General features: G+C 39.9%; 1 protein-coding gene across 4 annotated transcripts in view; it reads right to left on the bottom strand.

The window, feature by feature from the left end:
* Nucleotides 1-20,932, bottom strand: part of dnai1.2 (dynein, axonemal, intermediate chain 1, paralog 2) — a 286,217-nt gene that overhangs the window by 190,933 nt on the left and 74,352 nt on the right. For all 4 annotated transcript variants that reach the window (XM_072573170.1, XM_072573160.1, XM_072573151.1 and 1 more), the window contains 3 exons: nt 13,645-13,729; nt 11,841-11,958; nt 2,712-2,755 (listed from right to left, as the gene is read on the bottom strand). In XM_072573170.1, the coding sequence (XP_072429271.1) occupies nt 2,712-2,755; nt 11,841-11,958; nt 13,645-13,729 (247 nt within the window). The remainder of the gene's footprint in view (nt 1-2,711; nt 2,756-11,840; nt 11,959-13,644; nt 13,730-20,932) is intronic.

Raw genomic sequence — 20,932 nt, 5'->3', positions numbered from 1 at the left:
CTCAGTGCCCTAACTGATGAAGGCCAATGTGCCAAAAGCCTTCTTCACTGCCCTATATACGTGTAACTCCACTTTCAGCGAACCATGCACCTGAACTCCAAGGTCCCTCTGTTCCACTACATTCCTTAAGGCTCTATCATTCATTGTGAAACTCCTATCTTGATTTGATTTTCCAAAATGCAAGACCTCACATTTATCCATATTAAACTCCATTTCCCATTTCTCAGCCCACTTCCCCAGCTGACAAGATACTGCTGCAATTTCTGACAACCTTCCTCACTGTCCACAATATTGTCTATTTTAGTGTCATCCACAAACTTACTAATCATGCATTGTATATTCTCATCCAAATCATTGATATAGATAACAAACAGCAATGGGCCAAGCACTGACCCTGAGGTACTCCACTAGTCACGGGCCTCCAGTTCGACAAGCATCCTTCCACTACTACCCTCTACTTCCTACCACCAATTGTGTATCTAATTTGCCTGTTCTCTGTGGATTCCAACCAATCTAACCTTCCAGAGCAGCCTACCATGAGGAAGCTTATCACAGGTCTTACTGAAATCGATGTAGACTATGACTACCCTGCCCTAGTCAAGTTGGCTAGCTTAGCATCACTAGTTGGAAAATGATTGAAATGATTCCGCAGATTCTATGAAAGAATCAGCATGGTTTTAGAATAACAGGTCATCTTACAAGTATAATAGAATTCTTAAGGTGTTAGAAAAAGCAGTGAGTCATGCTTATTGAGTAGAACAAAAGAAAACTATAGCTTTTGTACATGTGAAAATATAAAGACAAATAGCTGGAAATGTTCAGCAAGTCAAGGCAGCAGGCTGGTGGTGATGGGGCTTACATTGCTTGTCCCTCTAATTGAAAAGTTGGTTTGAGTTGAGTGACTAGCAAAAGCTGCCTGTTGCAATACTAGGCGATTGACAATCTTAACAAAGTAATTGTTAGACTTGTGTCCTTAAGGAAAAGTTGGCTGTGTCTTAAAGTTCGGCCAGCCAATCAGATTGGCTCTTAGCTAAGGGATGCCTGTAGGAATTACACGGGAATTCCAAGGAGATGATAATTTTGAGACTAGATTGAGTTAAGTCCTTGATATTTAGTCGGGGTAGGGAGAAGACGGAGGATCCTTGGGAGAAACAGTGAGGTAGAGAAAAGGCAGGGCCAGGCTTTCAATGCCAGAGGGAGTCACCAAGTCGTGGGAAGGTGTGGGAAAACATCATATTGGGGCTGGGTTTACACAGCATCTTTGGAAGAATCCTTCCCAACTTTTCACTTGGATTGATGAAAATACAAGTTGGTCTCCTCAGTTTCAACTTCTTGTGCTCACCATATTATTGCAGATGGGACACAAACAAGTCCTTAACTGTTCACTACTTGGCCATTTAAGAGCCTCAATAGGCCTTAGAGTGGAAAAAAGCTAACTGATATCTTACCTGCTTACTGCACTGTACAGGACAACTTTGGAATAAGCAGGCAACTTGTGAGATAGTCACCTGTCCTACTTAAGTGCCCAAACACCAGCTTATAAATATGCTGGTGGGGCAACTGTAAAAATCCCCCAATATCTGTGGAAATGTAATGGTCATCAAATCAAACTTTTTTGAATCCTTTCCCTTCTTCTTTATTTTGATTTTAAGCATTTCAGTAGATGTAACTTTGACTGCCAAAATACCTTAACAGGAACATATTTGTTCAAAATGTGTGTAAAACACAATTAAAATTTAAGTTTGCCGATAACACAAAGCAGCTTATCAATACAGCTGGATTTTGCAGAGGGGTTGGGAAGGTATTGGGGTTACCTGCAACCCATTGGAAAAGTTGGCAGCAAGCTAGACAAATTTATAAAAAGACTGTGCTGCAGTGATAACAGACTACAGGTGCAGAGTAAACAAAGAAAAACCTGTTCATTGCAATGCAAGTGTTGAAATCTAGAGAACTCAGATGTAAGGTAACTGGCAAAACAACTTGAGACGATTTGTTATGATCTAGAATGAACTGTTTGAAAGGGTGATTGAAGAAAATTCAATAGGAAACTTCAAATGTGCTGCATGCAAAATGAGAGACAGTTTGAGGTGGCTCCGTAGGCAGCAGGGTTGACAGTATCTAAATGTTATGAGACCTATTCCAAAATATTCAGATCCACCAGTGGAATACTGTAAAATTCTAAACATATCCATGTACAGCTAGGCACTTTTCCCTTATCTACATTTGAATCCAAATCAGAGAATTAGGATGATTGTTTAGAATAGCAGCAAAAGCCTTTATTAAAATTCCTGTCAAAGGGTATGGATGTACTTTGTGGTCTTCTCTTTGTTAGCCTATATAACCAAGCCCACATTACATATGCCACAGACAGTTGGGTTTATTTTAAGACAGACATCTGGAATATTGTTAACAACAAACTATGGACATTAATATGTCATCTCAGACTTGCATATTACTATTATATTACGTACAAAGCTGACTGACTGACTCGCAGTTTGTCTGTCTGCTTGCCAATAGACTAACTGCATAAATAAACGTACAGAAAATAAGGTGGAGACAGGTCAGGATGTCACCTAGCTATCTTAAAGATGTAGTGCCTTTGTTAGATCTGTGCAAATATAAAGCAGCATTAAACTTATATTACAATTACTTGTAAAATAAAAATATAATACACACAAATCAAGTGAACTACATTTCAAATTTCAACTTACAGGAGCCATGTCCAACTGCAAAAAGATCATGGTATTTTGGATTCCTGAAAGTTATGAACAAAAATACAAGTTACTTAGTGTTTTCTTGCTTGTATTTTTTTTAAACTTATTGATGGGGTTTCAGTATCATTCATTCGGCCAATATTTATTGCCAGCTTTAAATTAACTTGATTCTGATTTTTGCTTGTTTTTTTCATGCTTTCTTTCTCATCCCGCTGCAAAATAGCTTCCATTCTGTGATCTGCTAATGCTGTTCCTGGCGAAACACTTGCATTTCACAGAGCAGTTGTTACAACTGAGATATTGTTTGTCCTATTCCAAGAAGGTTTAATTAGTAACTGAACTGAATAAAAATGTGTGGCGTAGCCAATCAGAACTCAAAATATTTTGTGGCTTCATCTGTCCGCAGCAAGATTAATAATTATAACGTACATGCAAAATGATCACTAAGCACTACACAATTCAGTTAACGAAGTAGCTAAAACAGTTAAAAGTGCCACACTGAAATGGCATTATTTAAAGTCGTTCATGGAGTAAACATTAAACAAAAACCACAACAAGAATGTTACTCTAACAGCTTGACATCTGATGCCTAAATTCTCCATTTTTGCTGTGTAGTATTTTTGGACAAAATTGATGTGGTAGACAGTGAAGAAGATTATCTAAGACTACAAAGAGATCTGATCAATTAGGTCAATGAGCTGAGGAGTAGCAGATGGAGTTTAATTTGGATAAATGTGAGATATTGTGTTTTGGAAGAGAAAAAAGGCAGGACTTATGCAGTTAATGGTTGGGCCTTGGGGAGTGTTGTAGAATAGAGAGACCTAGGGATTCGGTAAATAACTCTTTGAAATTTGCAGCGCAGGTAGACAGGGTGGTTAAGAAGGTGTGTAGCATGCATGCCTTCATTGCTTAGGTGTTAGGACATCATGTTGAGGTGAGGTTGGACAGAATGTTGCTGAGGCTTCTTTTGGAGTACTGTGTGCAGTTCGAGATGTCCAGTTACAGGAAGGATTTTATTAAACTGGAGAGAGTCCAGAAAAGATTTACCAGGATGTTGCCGGGAATCAAGCGATTAAGTTATAAAAACAGGTTGAATAGGCTGGGAATGTTTCCACTGGAGCATTGGAGGTTGAGGTGTAACCTTATAAAGGTTATAATATCATGAGGAGCTTGGATATGGTGAATAGCAAAAGTATTTTCCCTAACATGAGGGAGTTCAAAACTAAGGGGCACATTTGTAAGGTGAAAGGAGAAATATTTGAAAAAGACATGAGAAGCAACTTTTTGACACAGAGTGGTTAGTGTGTGCAATAAACTGCCAGAAGGATTGTTGGGTGCAGATACAGTCACAACATTTAAAAGACATGCGGATAAGTATACGAATAGGAAAGCTTTGGACCGATATGAGCCAAACGCAGGCAGGTGGGACTAGTTTAGGTTGGGAACATGGTTGGTGTGGACTAGTTGGACCAAAGCTTTCCATGCTGTATGACTCTTTGACTCTCTGACACATTTTTCACAGAGACTGAATGTTACCCATTTCACAGTGCTATTCATTCATTTCTAACACTGACATTGCTTCATTGAGAATAGAATTTTCCTGCTACTGCGGTGCTGGGCAAGGAGGTGAGATGGCCAGGAATTTACCTCATATTTTTAAAGTTGAATTCTATTTACCAATTCTTCATTGATATCCTCCTGCAGTTTATGTCTATATTCACTCTTCCTCCCTTGCCTCCATTAAGATCTGGGATACATCTCATTTGCGCATGTAGCTTTAACCACTTTTAATGCTGCTAAACTCACCACTTCCTCTTTCCTTTCTATGTTAAATTTTTCCTAATATTTCATAACTTTCCAGTCTAATATCTGTACCTGCATTGACTTTTCTATTGAAAAGACCGACACAATGTATTCATTGAGGATTCAGCTAAGATTGTCTAGGTTCACACATAGACTAATTACCTCTATAGTCCCTGATGGCCTTATTCTTTCCCTAGTTATTCTCTTTTTCTTTTTATATATCATTTGGTCTACCTGCTAATGCTTTCTTTCCTTTCCTAATTTCCTTTTTAAGATCCCCTGCACTTTTTTATACTCTTCTACTGACTCTGAACCTTTAAAATCTACCATAAATTTCTCCTTTTTATTGAATCCTAGCTTTTATATCCTTGATATCCAGATTCTCCAGTCTTAATCTCACCCTTTGCCTTATGGAAACATATCTGCACTAAATTCCTGGTATTTTCTCCAAATAGTTGCTCCCAGTCCACTTAAGCCAAATTTTAATTACCTTAATAAGACTAATCTTGCTCCAGTTTAGTACTTTTAGTTCTGGCTGATCCTCATTCTTTTCCATAATTATCCTAAATCAAACTGAGTTAAGGTCACTATCTCCAAACTATTCCCTGACAGGTGCTCATTTTTTATCATTATGTCCAGAATTGCCCCTCTCTTGTTGGGCTTTCTAACTTCAGGCTAACAAAAAAAGTTCTCCTGGTAGCAATTTAAAAATTTTGCTCTCATCTGACTTTTCACATTATAATTGTCTCAGGTAATATTTGTGTATTTAAAATCCTCTACACTCTCTACCTTAGTATTCTTATATTTCTCTGAAACTTGATGCATACTTGATCCTCTATTGTACCAGACTTATTCACAGCCGATAACACACATCTGACAGTATGTTTGCCTTTTTTTATTTTTTACTTTTACCTATATGGCCACATTTGATGATCCTTCCAAGATGCCATCCCTCCTAACTGCTATAATCACTTCCTCAAAGCAACATTTTGTCTCTACTTTCTCTGGTGTCTTGAACATACTACCAGGAGAGGTCATAAAATCAGATACCATAATATTTAAGAGGCATTTATACAGACACATGAACAAGCAGAGAATAAAGGGCTATAGACCATGTGGAGGCAGACAGGATTAGTTTAGATTGGCACCATGGCCATCCAGAAATGTGATGGGCCAAAGGGCCTGATACAGTGCTGTATTGTTCTATGTTCTATTGTTTAATGCCTGGGAATGTGCAGGGCTTAGCCTCCTGCAGAAGGGCATCAAGAAGTGGCTTCAGGGGCAACTAAAAGATGGAGCAATGTGACAAGCTGGAAAGACAATGATGAAGCCGTGTGGATGCGGCCGACTCTGCTCCATGAGCCCCGTACTCAAAATATGTTCTGAACTCTGTTTAACACCTCCTTGAACACTGCTTTTTGCTCTGACATTGATCTTTCTTCAAGTTACCATTTCCAGTTGACTTCTGTCAAATCACTTCTCAGTTTAGTGAAATTGGCCTTTTCCTATTTTAAAAGTAAACTCCTGGACTACCTCTCCCCTTTTCCACAACTACACCACATCTATCTGAATTATAATCATAATTTATAACTCCACCACCTGTCTAGACTAATTATTTAAAACTAAGACTAAAAGTGCCCCCTCTTAGAGTCATAGAGCCAGGGACGTCCAGAACACAGCCAAAGACCATTTGGCCCATCAATCCTACGCTGGTTAAAAATAACCACCTAACTATTCTAGTTCCATTTCCAGCACTTGGCTTTCAGCCTTGTATGCCTGAGCATTGCAGGTACTATATATATCTAAATACTTCTTAAACGTTATGAAGATTTCTGCCTCAACCATCTTTACAAGTAGCAAATTCCAAATTACCATCATCCTCTGAGTGAAAGAAAATTTCCTCACATCCACTCTGAACTTTTAACCTTAAACTGATTCCTCCACCAAGGGGAAAAGCTTTTTCTTGTCTACCCTATCAATACACCTCTTAATTTTACACATCTCAGTCATGTCTTTCTCAGTTTCCTCTACTGAAAGGAAAATATTTCCAGTCTCTTTTCATAACTAAAACTTTCCAGCTTGGGTAACATCCTGGTGAATTTTCTCTGTATTCTTGACAGTGCAATCGTATCCTTTATATAACATGGCTTTAAAGTTTGGTTAGCTCATTTGGCTGGACAGCTGATTTACAATGCCGAGTGATGCCAACAGGTTACCATGGTTAGGTGTACTATGAAGTTTCTTCATTTTCAATTTCTCCCTTTGCCTAAGTTATGGTGATATTTAGGCTAAATCACTACTAGTCATCTCTCTCTAACAAGCAAATGGCCGGATGGTTTCCGGGATTCAAGAATTGCAAACAATACTCGAGGTGAGGCCTAAACAACTTCCTCATGCAGTTACCACATATCCTCCCTGCTCTTAAACTCTTTGCATTGGCTAAGAAAGGCAAGTGCCTTCACCACATTATCCACATGCCCCGCTAATGTAAGGAACCAGTAGATATGCACACTTAGGTCCTTTGATCCTCAGTACTTCCCAGGGTCCTACATGCATCAAGTACCTCTTTGCCTTCTCTGTCATGTCTGAGTAAGTCACCTCATATTATCCAAAGAGAATTCAATGCTCTTTAACTAAATTTCCATTTTCCATTCTTCTTGCTGTATTTGTTATGTACTTCCTAAAAGTGTATGCCTGAATATGTTTTACACTGAAATTAATCCAGCTACTACTTGAATAATTGTTTCAACATTTTCCAGCAATAACCTGGGGCTGTTTTCCCTGCAGCATCGGAAGCTGAGCGGTGACCTTATAGAGGTTTAGAAATTCATGACGGGCATGGATAGGATAAATAGACAAAGTCTCTTCCCTGGGGTCAGGGAGTACAGAACTAGAGGGCATAGGTTTAGGGTGAGAGGGGAAAAATATAAAAGAGACGAGTTGGACCGAAGGGTCTGTTTCCGTGCTGTACATCTCTATGACTCCCTCTCATTATTTTAATGAGGGCTGGGTGAAGTGACAAGATAGGGGTGGGGTTTGGGGGTTCTAGAGTAACATTGTGATCCCTTTTTATTGTTTCTCAGTTCAATCCATATGACTTCATTTGATGCTTCTTATAGAATGCTCACAGTTGTATTGTTTTGGCCACCTTATCTAGGGAAAGATATATTGGGATTGGGATTGGAATCTATCCAGACAATGTTCACAAAGTTGATCCCAGGGATGGAAGTATTTTCTTATGAGGAGAACTTGATTAGGGCAGGCCTATACTAATTAAAGTTTAATAGAATGAGAGACAACCTGACAGAAACATACAAAATTCTTAAGGGGGCTTTACAGGATAGATGTAAAGACATTATTTCTAATCGTTGGACAGCCGAGGATGAAGAAGTAGAATCTTGACATAAGAGATCATTGATTTAAGGCAGAAATGAGGAGGAATTTCTGCTTTCAGAGAGTTGTGAATCTGTGGAATTTTTTTAATGGTTTGTTTGAGTCAGTATGTGCACTCAAGGCTGAGATAGATATTTGTCGACTGTAAAGGAATCAAGGGTTATAGGGAAAAGGCAAGTGGCGTTAAGAATGTTTTCGGGATCCTTGAGGGGGAAGGGGAGCAGCCCCAAGTCGTGGTAAACATAGGCACCAACGACATAGATAGGAAGAGGGATGTGGATTTAAGACATAAATTCAGGGAGTTAGGTTGGAAGCTTAGAGCTAGAACAAACAGAGTTGTTATCTCTGATTTGTTGTCCGTGCCACGTACTTGCGAGGCAAGGAAGAGGGAGAGAGAGGAGTTGAACAAGTGGCTAAAGGGATGGTGCAGGAGGGAGGGCTTTGGATTCCTGAATAATTGGCGCTCTTTCTGGGGTAGATGGGACCTCTATAAACAGGACGGTCTTCACCTGAACCAAAGGGGTACCAATATCCTGGGGGGGGGGGGGGGGAGGTTTGCTAATACTCTTCGGGTGAGTTTAAACTAATTCAGCAGGGGGGATGGGAACTGAAATTGTAGTGCAAGTATACAGGAGGTTGAGAGTATTGAGATCAGAGCTAAGGTTTCAAGGTCGCAAAAGTTCACTGGCAAGCAGAAAATGTGTCTACTTCAACGCCAGGAGCATCTGGAATAAGGTGGGTGAACTTGCAACATGGGTTGGTACCTGGGATTTCGAAGTTGTGGTCATTTCAGAGACATCGGTAGAGCAGGGATAGGAGTAGTTATTGTAGGTTCTGGGATATAGATATTTCAGTAAGAACAGGGAAAATAGTAAAAGAGGGGGTGGTGTGGTACTGTTAGTCAAGGACAGCATTATGGTTGCAGAAAGGATGTTTGAAGATTTGTCTCCTGGGGTAGTATGGGCTGTGATTAGAAACAGGAAAGGAGAGGTTACCCTACTGGGAGTTTTCTATAGGGTAGAATAGTTCCAGAGATGTAGAGGATAGGATAGCAAAGATGATCCTCGATAGGAGCGAGAGTGACAGGTGTTGTTACGGGAGACTTCAATTTTCCAAATATTGACTGGGAATACTATTGTTCAAGTACTTTAGGTGGGTCACTTTTTAACCAATGTGTGGAGGAGGTTTTCCTTACACAGTATGTAGACAGGCCAACAAGGGTGAGGACACATTAGATTTGGTACTGGGAAATCAACCTGGCCAGGTGTTAGATTTGGAGGTAGGTGAGCATTTTGGTGATCATGACCACAATTCGGTTATGTTTGCTTTAGTGATGGATAGGGATAGGGAAAAACCGCAGGGCAAAAGTTATAGCTGGGGCAAGAGCAATTATGATGCTCTTTAGGATGCATAGGAAGGGGAAGGAAACTGCAGGGGATGGGCACAATTGAAATGTGGAGCTTATTCAAGGACCAGCTGCTTATGGGTCCTTGATAAGTATGTCAGGTAGGGAGGAAGTAGTTGAGCGTGGGACCCACAGTTTAGTAAGGAAGTTAAATCTCTTGTCAAGAGGAAGAAGGAGGCTAAGAATTAGGATGAAATGTGATGGCTTAGTTAGGACACTTGAGACAAGTAGTGGGAAGTTGTGTGTGGAGTCAGAGGAGATGGGGGAAGCACAAAATGAATGCTTTTCGTCAGTATTCACATGAGAAAAAAACAATGTGGTCGAGGTGAATACTGAGATACAAGCTACTAGACTAGGTGGGATTGAGGTGCATAGGGAGGAGGGCTCAGCAATTCTGGAAAGTGTAAAAATAGATAAGTCCCCTAGGCCGGATGGGATTTATCCTAGGATTCTCTGAGAACCCAGGGAGGAGATTGCCAAGCCTTTGGCGTTAATCCTTATGTCGTCATTGTCGACAGGAATAGTGCTGGAAAACTTGAGGATAGCAAATGTTGTTCCCTTGTTCAAGAAGTGGAGTAGAGACACATCTGGAAATTATATACCTGTGAGCCTTACTTCAGTTGTGCGTAAAGTATTGGAAAGGGTTATAAGAGAAAGGATTTATAATTATCTAGAAAGGAATATGGTGATAGTGGTAGTCAACATGGTTTTGTGAAGGGTAGGTCATGCCTCATAAACCTTAATGAGCTCTTTGAGAAGGTGACCAAACAGATGGATAAGGGTAAAACGATTGATGTGGTGTATATGGATTTCAGTAAGGCATTTGATAAGCTTCCTCATTGGAGCTATTGCACAAAATACGGAGGCATGGGATCGAGGGTGATTTGGTGGTATGGATCAGACATTGGGTCATGGAAAGAAGACAGAGGGTGGTGGTTGTTGGGAAATATTCATCCTGGAGTTCAGTTACTAGTGGTGTACTGCAGGATCTGTTTTGGCTCCTCTGTTGTTTGTCATTTTTATAAATTACCTGGATGAGGACGTAGAAGGATGGGTTAGTAAATTTGCGGATGAAACTAAGGTTGATGGAGTTATGGATAATGACAAAGGTGACAGAGGGACATAGATAAGCTGCAGAGCTGGGTTGAGAGGTGGCAAATGGAGTTTAATGCGGACAATTGTGAGGTGATTCACTTTGGAACGAGTAACAGGAATGCAGAGTATTGGCCTAATGGTAAGATTCTTGATAGTGTAGATGAGCAGAGAGATCTAAGTGTCCAGGTACAGAAATCCTTGAAAGTTGCCACTCAGGTTGATAAGATTGTTAAGATGGTATACAATGTGTTAGCTTTTATTTGTAGAGGGATTTGAGCTTCAGAGCCATGAGGTCATGCTGCAGCTATACAAAACTCTAGTGCGACCAGAGTAAGGCCGCAACTGAAGTAAAGCTCATAGGTCTATAATTTCCAGGGTTGTCTCTACTCCCCATCTTGGTGTATTGCGTACAGCTTTGGTCATTGCATTATAAGAAGGATGTGGAAACTTTGGAGGAGGAGATTTACCAGGATGTTACCAGGTATGGAGGGGAGGTCTTATGAGAAAAGGCTGAGGGATTTTTTGCTGGAGAGAAGAAGGTTGAGAGGTGACATAATTGAGACATATAAGATAATCAGAGGGTTAGATAGGGTGGACAGTAAGAGCCTTTTTCCTCGGATGGTGACGGCTAGCACAAGGGGACATAGCTTTAAATTGAGGCGTGATAGATATAGGACAGATGTCAGAGGTAGTTTCTTTACTCAGAGGGTGATAGGGGCATGGAACGCACTGCCTGCAACAGAAGTAGACTCGCCAAATTAAAGGCACTTAAATGGTCATTGAATAGGCATATGGATGAGATTGGAATAGTGTTAGTCAGATGGGCTTCAGATTGGTTTCACAGGTTGGCACAACATCGAGGGCTGAAGGGCCTGTACTGCGCTGTAATGTTCTATGTTCTAATTGTCAGATAATCTATGATCTGATTGAATAGCGGACTCAATGGGTCGAATAGCTATTTCTGTTCCTACGTCTTATGGTCTTATTTAACAAATATTGTGACTTCCTCTTCTTTGATCTCCATATCTATCTCCTTTGAAGAAAAATATGGTTTAAAACTCAATTTTCTGAACTTGAGTACATAATCTAGGCTGATAGAATAACAACACGGAATTATTAAGATATTGTGAGAGGTATTATGTTTTGGATGAGATATAAAAATAAACATACTTTGCCTATTTGTCTGGTTCAGGTGGGGTTTAAAAGTTAAATTTTATTATTGAAAAAATAACAGAGTTTCCCTTGCAGTCTGACTAGTAGAAGAAATTGACTCATTATTGACCTCATTTAAAGTTTGTATTCGCTGCGTAAGAAAAAGAGGTTTTAACAAAAGTAACAAATATATCAAATATATCATCTAAACGCAATTCTTTATTCTTTCACTGCCATTTGTTGGATTTACATTGCATTTTACATTTTATAATACTCACCAACACATGCTAGTAATTGCCAATCTTTTAGCTTTCTCATAAAAATATTTCCACAGAGGTAGAACAGTGCCTTCTTGATCCCGGAATTCATCAGAAGGATCTTCAAAATACTTAAAATCTACATTAAGAAAATAAAAAATGAACACTGAATTAACACATAATGATGGAAAGATACTATTGTTTAAAAATGTACAGATTAAATATGGAAAATTCAAAATTTGGCAACTGAACTTGGACAAATAAAATATTTCTTTTGTTTTTCAGTAGAGACAGATTGTCAGAGTTGAAACTGGTTTATGCGAACAACGGAATGTTATCTTGTGTTGAAACATTGGTCAATTTTTTATTGTGTCTGATCTCCTTTCCTCTGGAGTTCATAGATTGATAATATAAATTATTTTTGAGACTTGTTTCCTTATCTCACTGTTAGCATAAGCCAGTTTTATTTCCAGTTTTATTTATGAATTGACATAATTAGAAAAGCTCAGGCACTTGTGCTGATGTTTACTTCCATCGAAAAAGTGGCAACCTTTATGAAACAAGCATAGCTTAGACATCACCAATTGCTGGACACCACATTTTACATGAAAATGAAGGAAGCCTCACTTTAGCCCTTCTGTTCCTCACTGAGCACTAAAATAACTTTCCTGATCTTGGCTAACCAAGGAATATGGATTGGTCAGGGAGAAGAAAGGCACAGGAAAGTGAGAACTCGGCTCGGAATACTCACACTTATCAGACCTGTCTGCAATGAGCCCCATATGCTGCCTCCTATCCCAGTGACTGAGTTTGCTCTGCATGGGCATTCATAGGGAAGTCTATAGCAGCCCTCAACACCCAAGTATGCCATAGTCACCTCTGCTATCAATCTTAACAGTGAAATGAGAAGCTTTTCTTTATTTTGGATTAAGGTTGAAAATCCTGGAACAAATAGTCATTCACATGGTAGTTTTACTTTATTCATTCACAGCATGTGAGCATCACTAGCCAGGCCAGCATTTATTGTCCATCCCTAATTGCCCAAAGGACTCTTAAAGATCAACTGTACTGCTGTGGGTCTGGAGTCACAGGTAGGTTTGACCAGGTGAAGCTGACAGATTTTGTTTCCTAAAGAATATTAGTGAACTTATTAGGACAATAGACAGTGGTTACATGGTCACCATTAGACTAGTCTTTTATTTTGGCTTTTTATGGAATTTAAATGTCACCACCTGGAATGGCAGGATACAAACCCATGTCCCCAAACCAGTAGCTTGGGATTTCTGGATTTCTACTTTCATAATATTACCAAAATGCTACCATGTCCCTGTTGTCAGTTAAATATCAGGATGTAAAATAGCATATTAGTTTAAGAGTGTATATTTCAACTTTAATTCAGAGATTCGCCATGGCACACAAGGTATCTGGTTCACTGAATCCATGCCATTTCTCTGTGTTGCAACCCAGTTATTTCCATTCCTCTCTTGTATCTCCACCATCCAACAGGTTTGTTTCCCCCAAGTTCTGTTTAATTTATATTGACATTTTTGGGTTCAGTAATCTCATGGTGAATGAGTTTTAGATTATTACCTGTCGCTAAATAAAAAAAGCTCTTCCTCACAACTCCCCGCAACACTCACCAATACCTTAAATCTATGCCCCCAAGTTCTTGCTGAATCAGCCTAGTGTAACAGCTTTCCCTTAACCTTGTAGATCTTTATCAAATCGCCATTCAATTTCTTTTGAATGAAATAGATGCTTAGGATTAATAGATGTGTATTTCATCCTTATTTTGTTTGTTTTCAATTTTAAATTTCTAGGTTACCTTGTAGAATGTCATCAAAAGAATTCTGGTTCACCATCCGTTCCACTATTTTGGCAACTTTACTAACTCTTGAAATATCATCACTCTGGAACAAATAGGTATTAATAAACAAAGAGTAACAAATATTTATCGAGAGGAATGTTGTTAAGCAATCATTTAATACCATTATAAATAATTGCACAGTACTATTTGTGACAGCTCAGACACTGAAGGACTCCATGCCCATTTGTAACAAGACCCGGACAATATTCAGGTTTGGACTGATAATTGGTAAACCATTAGCAGACCTTACAGCCTTAGAGTAAAGGGAAGATTTTTCAGAATGGAGATAACGAGAAACTTCTTCAGCCAGATAGTGTTGAATCTATGGAATTCATTGCCACAGAAGGCTGTGGAGTCCTGGTCATTGAGTATATTTAAGACTGAGATAGATAGGTTCTTGATTGTCAAGGGGATCAAGGATTATGGGGAGAAAGCAGGAGAATGAGGTTGAGAAATGTATCAGCTACGAGTGGTGCAGCAGACTTGATGGGCTGAATGGACCAATTTCTGCTCCTATGTCTTATGGTCTTATGGTCTTATCAAGGTAATTGACCTCGAAATAGAAATTCTTGGCAACAAGAAACCTAGTACTTTTATATTTTGCTCTATCCTCTGAGTTCGTACTGTCTCTTCTATATCTTAATTAGAAGTTAATTAGTATGATGTGTTCTTTGTTTATTTTACAGACTAAGAGAAAGAATTCAGTTCCAGTCGAGAAACCAGTAAAAAGCAAAAGAGTGGAGGAAGTTCTGTGGATGCAAAATGTGCTAAGAGTGACAAAGGTGATAATCTATTTCATACGTGTTCTTTCTGTTACAGCACAGTTCAGTGAACAACCAATTATGCTAGCTATTTTTGAGCAGTCATATAATACAGTACGTGGTTTATTCTGAATACTGACTTGTTGGAGACTGATGGCTTTTTTTTCTATCAGTTCTGCTGAGTGGCATGTTTTTGTATGTTGTATATGCTGTGAAACACTGATTTTTTCACTCACTTAGATCAGGTATGATGTGGAGAGGAAGGACAGGGAACACTTTTCTCTTGGTTCCAGGAGATAGCTATGAAAAGATTGCTCAGAAGTTGACTGCTGAGCAATCTTTGAGACATCTTTTGTTTTAGGAGAATAAACTAAATCTGGCAGAGTACAAGAAGAACTTGGTCATATCCATGTCTTTTTCTTTTAGAAGAAAGGTTTGTTCTGAAAGACTTTTGAGGCTTTTTATATTCCTACTGTTCTGCTCAGACTGCCATCTATGTAGCTGTGATTTTAGTCGGGCATATCATTTTAAAACCTGAATTTATAGAATAAACTTGAAAGGGTTCAGAAAAAATTTACAAGAGTCTTGCAGGAATTAGAGGGTTTCTACTACAGGGAGAGGCTGAATAGACTGGGGCTTTTTTCTCTGGAGCATTGGGGGCTGAGGTTTTCAAAATCATGAGGGGCATAGATAGGGTGAAAAGCCAAAGTATTTTTTCCAGGGTAGGGGAGTGCAAAATGAGAGAGCAATGGTTTAAATTGAGAGGGGAAAGATTTAAAAAGGACCTGAGGGGCAACTTTTTCACACAGTGTTGCATGTATGGAACAAACTATGACAGGAGATGGTGGAGTTGAGTAGATTTACAATATTTAAAAGGTATCTGGATGGGTACATGAACAGGAAGAGTTTAGATGGATAGGGACTAAATACTGACAAATGGGACTAGATCGGTTTAAGACAAGTTGGATTGAAGAGTTTAATTTCGTGCGTTATGACTCTATGATCAGTAAAGAACTAGACGCCTGCATATTTAAACAAGCAAATCTGGTGGGGGGGCATCAGCGTCAGATGCAACATCAGTCTCAATAATGGATTATGACCTCCAAGTCACTTCACAAACTTCTGTAATACCTTGGTAGGGTTCAGGGGGAGACACATAAAACATTAAGCTAAAAGAAGTGAACCAATACTTCTGGAAGCAGCTGGTTTGTCATCCCTGTCCACTTACAGGCATTTAAGAATATGGAAGGCACCACTTTGGAACAGACCTTAAAACCTTTGGAAACTTCTGTCAACAACTCAGTGGTGTGGTGGGTAAAATATAACAATAATGTTTCCATTGCAAAAGTTTCTGTAGAAAAGTATCTTTAGAAGAGTGTAAACAGTGATCTATTAGAAGGGAAGCACAGGAAGCAGTGTCACAAAGTTGTCCCTTTTTCTCTAAAACCTGTTCCTTGGCTCAAGGATATTCTGCCCTTGATTTTCTCAGAGGGTTAGTAAACCAGGCTGGACTGAGATGAAAGCGATTTAGAGAGATCTTGTTTAAATGTAAACAGATGAGACTTCAGGCCAAAGTGGTCATGTTTTAGAAGTGACCTGTATAAAGAAAGGGGAGTGGTCAGCTCTCTAGATGAGCTGAGCAGTTTAATTCAGTCTGAACTGGAAAGGAGTTCAACAGTGAGCTGCCCTTCAACTTCAACCTGTAAGCATGTGTTTCATTTATACTGTATTTTCAAGGGAGTTTGCTTATTGGGACTGTTGTGTGTATTCGGAACAGCATAATTAAGTCTAGTTTGCATAGACTGAGTTCTGTTGGGGTTCTTTATTCTGTTCTTTGTGTTTCATTGTGTAATTTTGTGAATAATTTTTTGTCTGTTTTAAAGTCTAGCAGTCAACATAGCTAGCTTACTCCGGGTAATGTTCACTGCACACTTACTGAAACAAATTGCAAAGTTATGGTCTGGGCTGTCTGCTTAAGAATGTTTTGAGTAGTCTGGCCTAGTCCATAACAGATTGGGAGCTCTTTGTGGGATTTTAAACAGCGAGTGGTAGATGCTAGTGTCTTTATTTTGGGTATTGGTTTGGTTGGGTAGACAAAGCTTCGGATAGGAATGACCCTTTCAGTTGCCAAACGTTTTCTGGATGTGAATGCGGTGACTTTGGAAGTTTTGAAAAAAAGTGAATAAGACCAAATTAGCAGAGAACTTGGAATTGGAACTGCCTACCTCTGTGAGGAAAGGAGGAATAATTGCAGCAGTAGCTCAGTATTTAAACTTGCTGGAGAAACCCTCAGAATCTATAGGGATGGCAAGAATTCAATTGCAAATGAAGCAGTTTGAGTCAGAGGTGAGAGATAAGGAAAGGGCAGCAGAAATGAAACAGTTTGAGGTACGATTTGAAGCAGAAGAGAAAGAAGAGAGAGCTTTTGAACTTGAAAATCTGACACTTAAAAAGGAAAGGCAGGAGTAGGTACTACAGATGCTGGAGATTGGAGCCAAGATTAGAGTGGTGCTAGAAAAGCACAGCAGTTTAGGCAGCATTTGAGGAGCAGGAAACATCGATGTTTTGGGCAAAATTCCTGATGAAGGGCTTTTGCCTGAAATGTCAATTTTTCCTGCTCCTCGGATGCTGCCTGACCTGCTGTGCTCTTCCAGCACCGCTCTAATCTTGACTTTAAAAGGAAAGTCAGCTTAAAAGGCTGGAAATAAAGATTGAGGGTAGGCTTAGTAAGGAAGAGAGTGAGGATGAGCAAGACTGGTAGTCAGAAGCCTAGTGAGCAACTGTTTAAGTATGTTCAAGCATTGCCTACATTTGATGATAAGGATATGGAAGCCTTTTTCGTCTCACTTAAAAAAGTGGCTAAATAAATGCAGTGGCCAGTGGCAATGTGGGTTTGATTGATCCAAATGAAACTTGTAGGAAGGGCTCGTGGGGTATTTGCATGACTATCAGAGGAAGTATCTGGGGAAGATGAGGAGGTGAAAAAAGCCATTTTAAGTGCATATGAGCTTGTATCAGAAGCCCATAGACAACGTTTCAGGAATCTAAGGAGGAACCCAGGTCAAACCTTTCTTGAGGTTGAAAGGATCAAACAGAGTCATTTCGATACATGGATAAGAGCTTTAAAAATCAAGCAAACCTACGATGCCCTTCGAGAGGTAATTATTTTGGAGTAATTCAAAAATTCACTGCCTGAAGTAGTGTGAACTCATGTGGAAGAGCAGAGTGTTAAAATAGCAAGTTAGCAGCTGAAGTAGCTGATGATTATGAGCTGGTCAATAAAACACGTTTTGGCTTCTAGAATCAATTTCAGTCCATGAGAGATCGAAATTGAGGCAAAGAGAAATCCTCATGTGGAAAGGGAAAGGTAGATCTCAGTGAAGATCATAAGGAGAACTTACCACAAGGTAAAAAAAGAAACCTTTGAGGGGGACAAAGAAGTTAAAAACCTCCAGTATTTTCATTGTAATAATGTGGGCCACACAAAATCACAGTGTTGGTGGGCTTGGAGAAAGCCAGCTGGAGGAAAACCAGACAAGCCTGGGAGTTTTGTTGGACTAATAACAAAAAACACAAGAAAAGTTAGACAACTGCCTCAGAGTGTATCTGATGATCAGAGGTTGATTAAGGAGGAAGTGCCAGATCGCCTTAAAAATATATATGCAAGAGTAAAGTTTATTCACATAGGCCAGGAGTAGTAGGTAAGGAGGTTACAACATTAAGGGACACAAGATCCTCTCAGTCTGTAATGCTGAAGGATGAGGCGATATGTACTCCTATTGTCAGAAAAAGTACTGGTAACAGGAATTCATGGTGAGACAAAACGTGCTCAATTATGTAAAGTGAGGCAAGAGAGTCCAGAAAAGAGTGGAGAATTTGTGGTAGGAGGACTGGACAAACTCTCAGATCCAGGAATACAATTTGTCCTTGAAAATGATATAGCTGATTCACTAGGTAAAAACAATGACTGAAGATACTGGAAACCAGATTCTGGATTAGAGTGGTGCTGGAAAAGCACAGCAGTTCAGGCAGCATTCAAGGAGCAGTAAAATCGTGCTGCCTACTCCTGTAGAAAAGCTAGTGGAGATACTGGCAACTGAAAACATGGAGAATGTTTATCCAGGAAATTTCCCTGATTGTGTGATCAAAAGATCACAGAGGCACAGGCTGATGCAGGAGGGATCAAAAGGCACAAATAAGGAAGCTGACATAGTGTTATCTGAGACCTTTATTGATCAGATAAGTAGAACAGAGAAGGAGTAACTACGTAAACATGCCAGAATCATTAGCTCTGCTAAGCTGATTGAGTTACAGCAGAAAGATGAGAACTTAAAACAGTTTTACCAAAAGGCATTTACAGAGAAAGGAAGTGAATGCATTCCTGTGTTATTACTGAACAGATGATGTCTTAATGAGGAAATGAAGACCATCACATATTCAAACAGACAAGAAATGGGCAGAGATTCATAAAATTGTTTTGCCAGGAGGGTACAGATAGGAGGAGCTGCGAGTGGTGCATGAGCTACCACATGGAGGTCATTTAGGGTGAGGAAAACACAAGCTAAAATACAAAGACAATTTAACTGGCCTGGACTACACAAGGATGTAGGTGAATTTTGCGAGACAGGTCGTAAATGTCTGCCAATCATAAAACCACAGACTAATAAAATCTGTACCTTTAATAACTATGCCAGCATTTAAGCAACCATTCACAAAAGTTTTGATTGATTGTATTGCTCCCCTACCTCAAACAAAAAGTGGGAATAAGTATTTATTAACAATAATGGATGTGTCGACTAGATTTCCAGAGGCAATTCCATTACACAACATCACAGCTAAAAGGGTACATAGAGTCATAGAGATGTACAGCATGGAAACAGACTCTTCGGTCCAACCCATCCATGTCGACCAGATATCCCAACACAATCTAGTCCCACCTGCCAGCACCCAGCCCATATCCCTTCAAGACCTTCCTATTCATATACCCATCCAAATGCCTCCACCACTTCCTCTGGCAGCTCATTCCATACACGTACCACCCTCTGCGTGAAAAAGTTGCCCCTTAGGTCTCTTTTATATATTTCCCCTCTCACTCTAAACCTATGCCCCCTAGTTCTGGACTCCCTAACCCCAGGGAAAAGACTTTGCCTATTTATCCTATCCATGCCCCTCATAATTTTGTAAACCTCTATAAGGTCACCCCTCAGACTCCAACACGGCAGGAAAAAAAAAACAGCCCCAGCCTGTTCAGCTTCTCCCTGTAGCTCAGATCCTCCAACCCTGGCAGCATCCTTGTAAATCTTTTCTGAACCCTTTCAAGTTTCACAACATCTTTCCGATAGGAAGGAGACCAGAATTGCACACAATATTCCAACAGTGGTCTAACCAATGTCCTGTACAGCCGCAACATGACCTCCCAACTCCTGTACTCAATACTCTGACCAATAAAGGAAATCATACCAAACACCTTCTTCATTATCCAATCTACCTGCGACTCCACTTTCAAGGAGCTATGAACCTGCACTCCAAGGTCTCTTTGTTTTGCAACATTCCCTAGGACCTTACCATTAAGTGTATCAGTCCTGCCTTGATTTGCTTTCCCAAAATGCAGCACCTCGCATTTATCTGAATTAAACTCCATCTGCCATTTCGCAGCCCATTGGCCCATCTGGTCAAGATCCTGTTGTAATCTGAGGTAACCCTCTTCGCTGTCCACTACACCTCCAATTTTGGTGTCATCTGCAAACTTACTAACTGTACCTCTTATGCTTGCATCCAAATCATTTATGTAAATGACAAAAAGTAGAGGATCCAGCACCATTCCTTGTGGCACTCCACTGGTCACAGACCTCCAGTCTGAAAAACAACCCTCCACCACCACCCTCTGTCTTCTACCTTTGAGCCAGTTCTGTATCCAAATGGCTAGTTCTCCCTGTATTCCATGAGATCTAACCTTGCTAATCAGTCTCCCATGGGGAACCTTGTCGAATGCCTTACTGAAGTCCATATAGATCACATCTTCTGCTCTGCCCTCATCAATCTTCTTTGTTACTTCATCAAAAAACTCAATCAAGTTTGTGAGACATGATTTCCCACACACAAAGCCATGTTGACTATCCCTAATCAGTCCTTGCCTTTCCAAATAAATGTACATCCTGTCCCTCAGGATTCCCTCCAACAACGTGCCCACCACCGAGGTCAGGCACACTGATCTATAGTTCCCTGGCTTGTCCTTACCTCCCTTCTTAAACAGTGGCACTACGTTTGCCAACCTCCAGTCTTCCGGCACCTCACCTGTGACTATCAATGATACAAATATCTCAGCAAGAGGCCCAGCAATCACTTCTCTAGCTTCCACAGAGTTCTCGGGTACACCTGATCAGGTCCTGGGGATTTACCCACCTTTAACCGTTTCAAGACATCGAGCACTTCCTCTTCTGTAATGTGGACATTTTGCAAGATGTCACCATCTATTTCCCTACAGT

The sequence above is a fragment of the Chiloscyllium punctatum genome, chromosome 1 (assembly GCF_047496795.1).
Source record: "Chiloscyllium punctatum isolate Juve2018m chromosome 1, sChiPun1.3, whole genome shotgun sequence".
Taxonomy (NCBI): domain Eukaryota; kingdom Metazoa; phylum Chordata; class Chondrichthyes; order Orectolobiformes; family Hemiscylliidae; genus Chiloscyllium; species Chiloscyllium punctatum.
The sequence above is the reverse complement of the archived record's forward strand: the minus strand, read 5'-3'. Positions and strand labels throughout refer to the sequence as shown.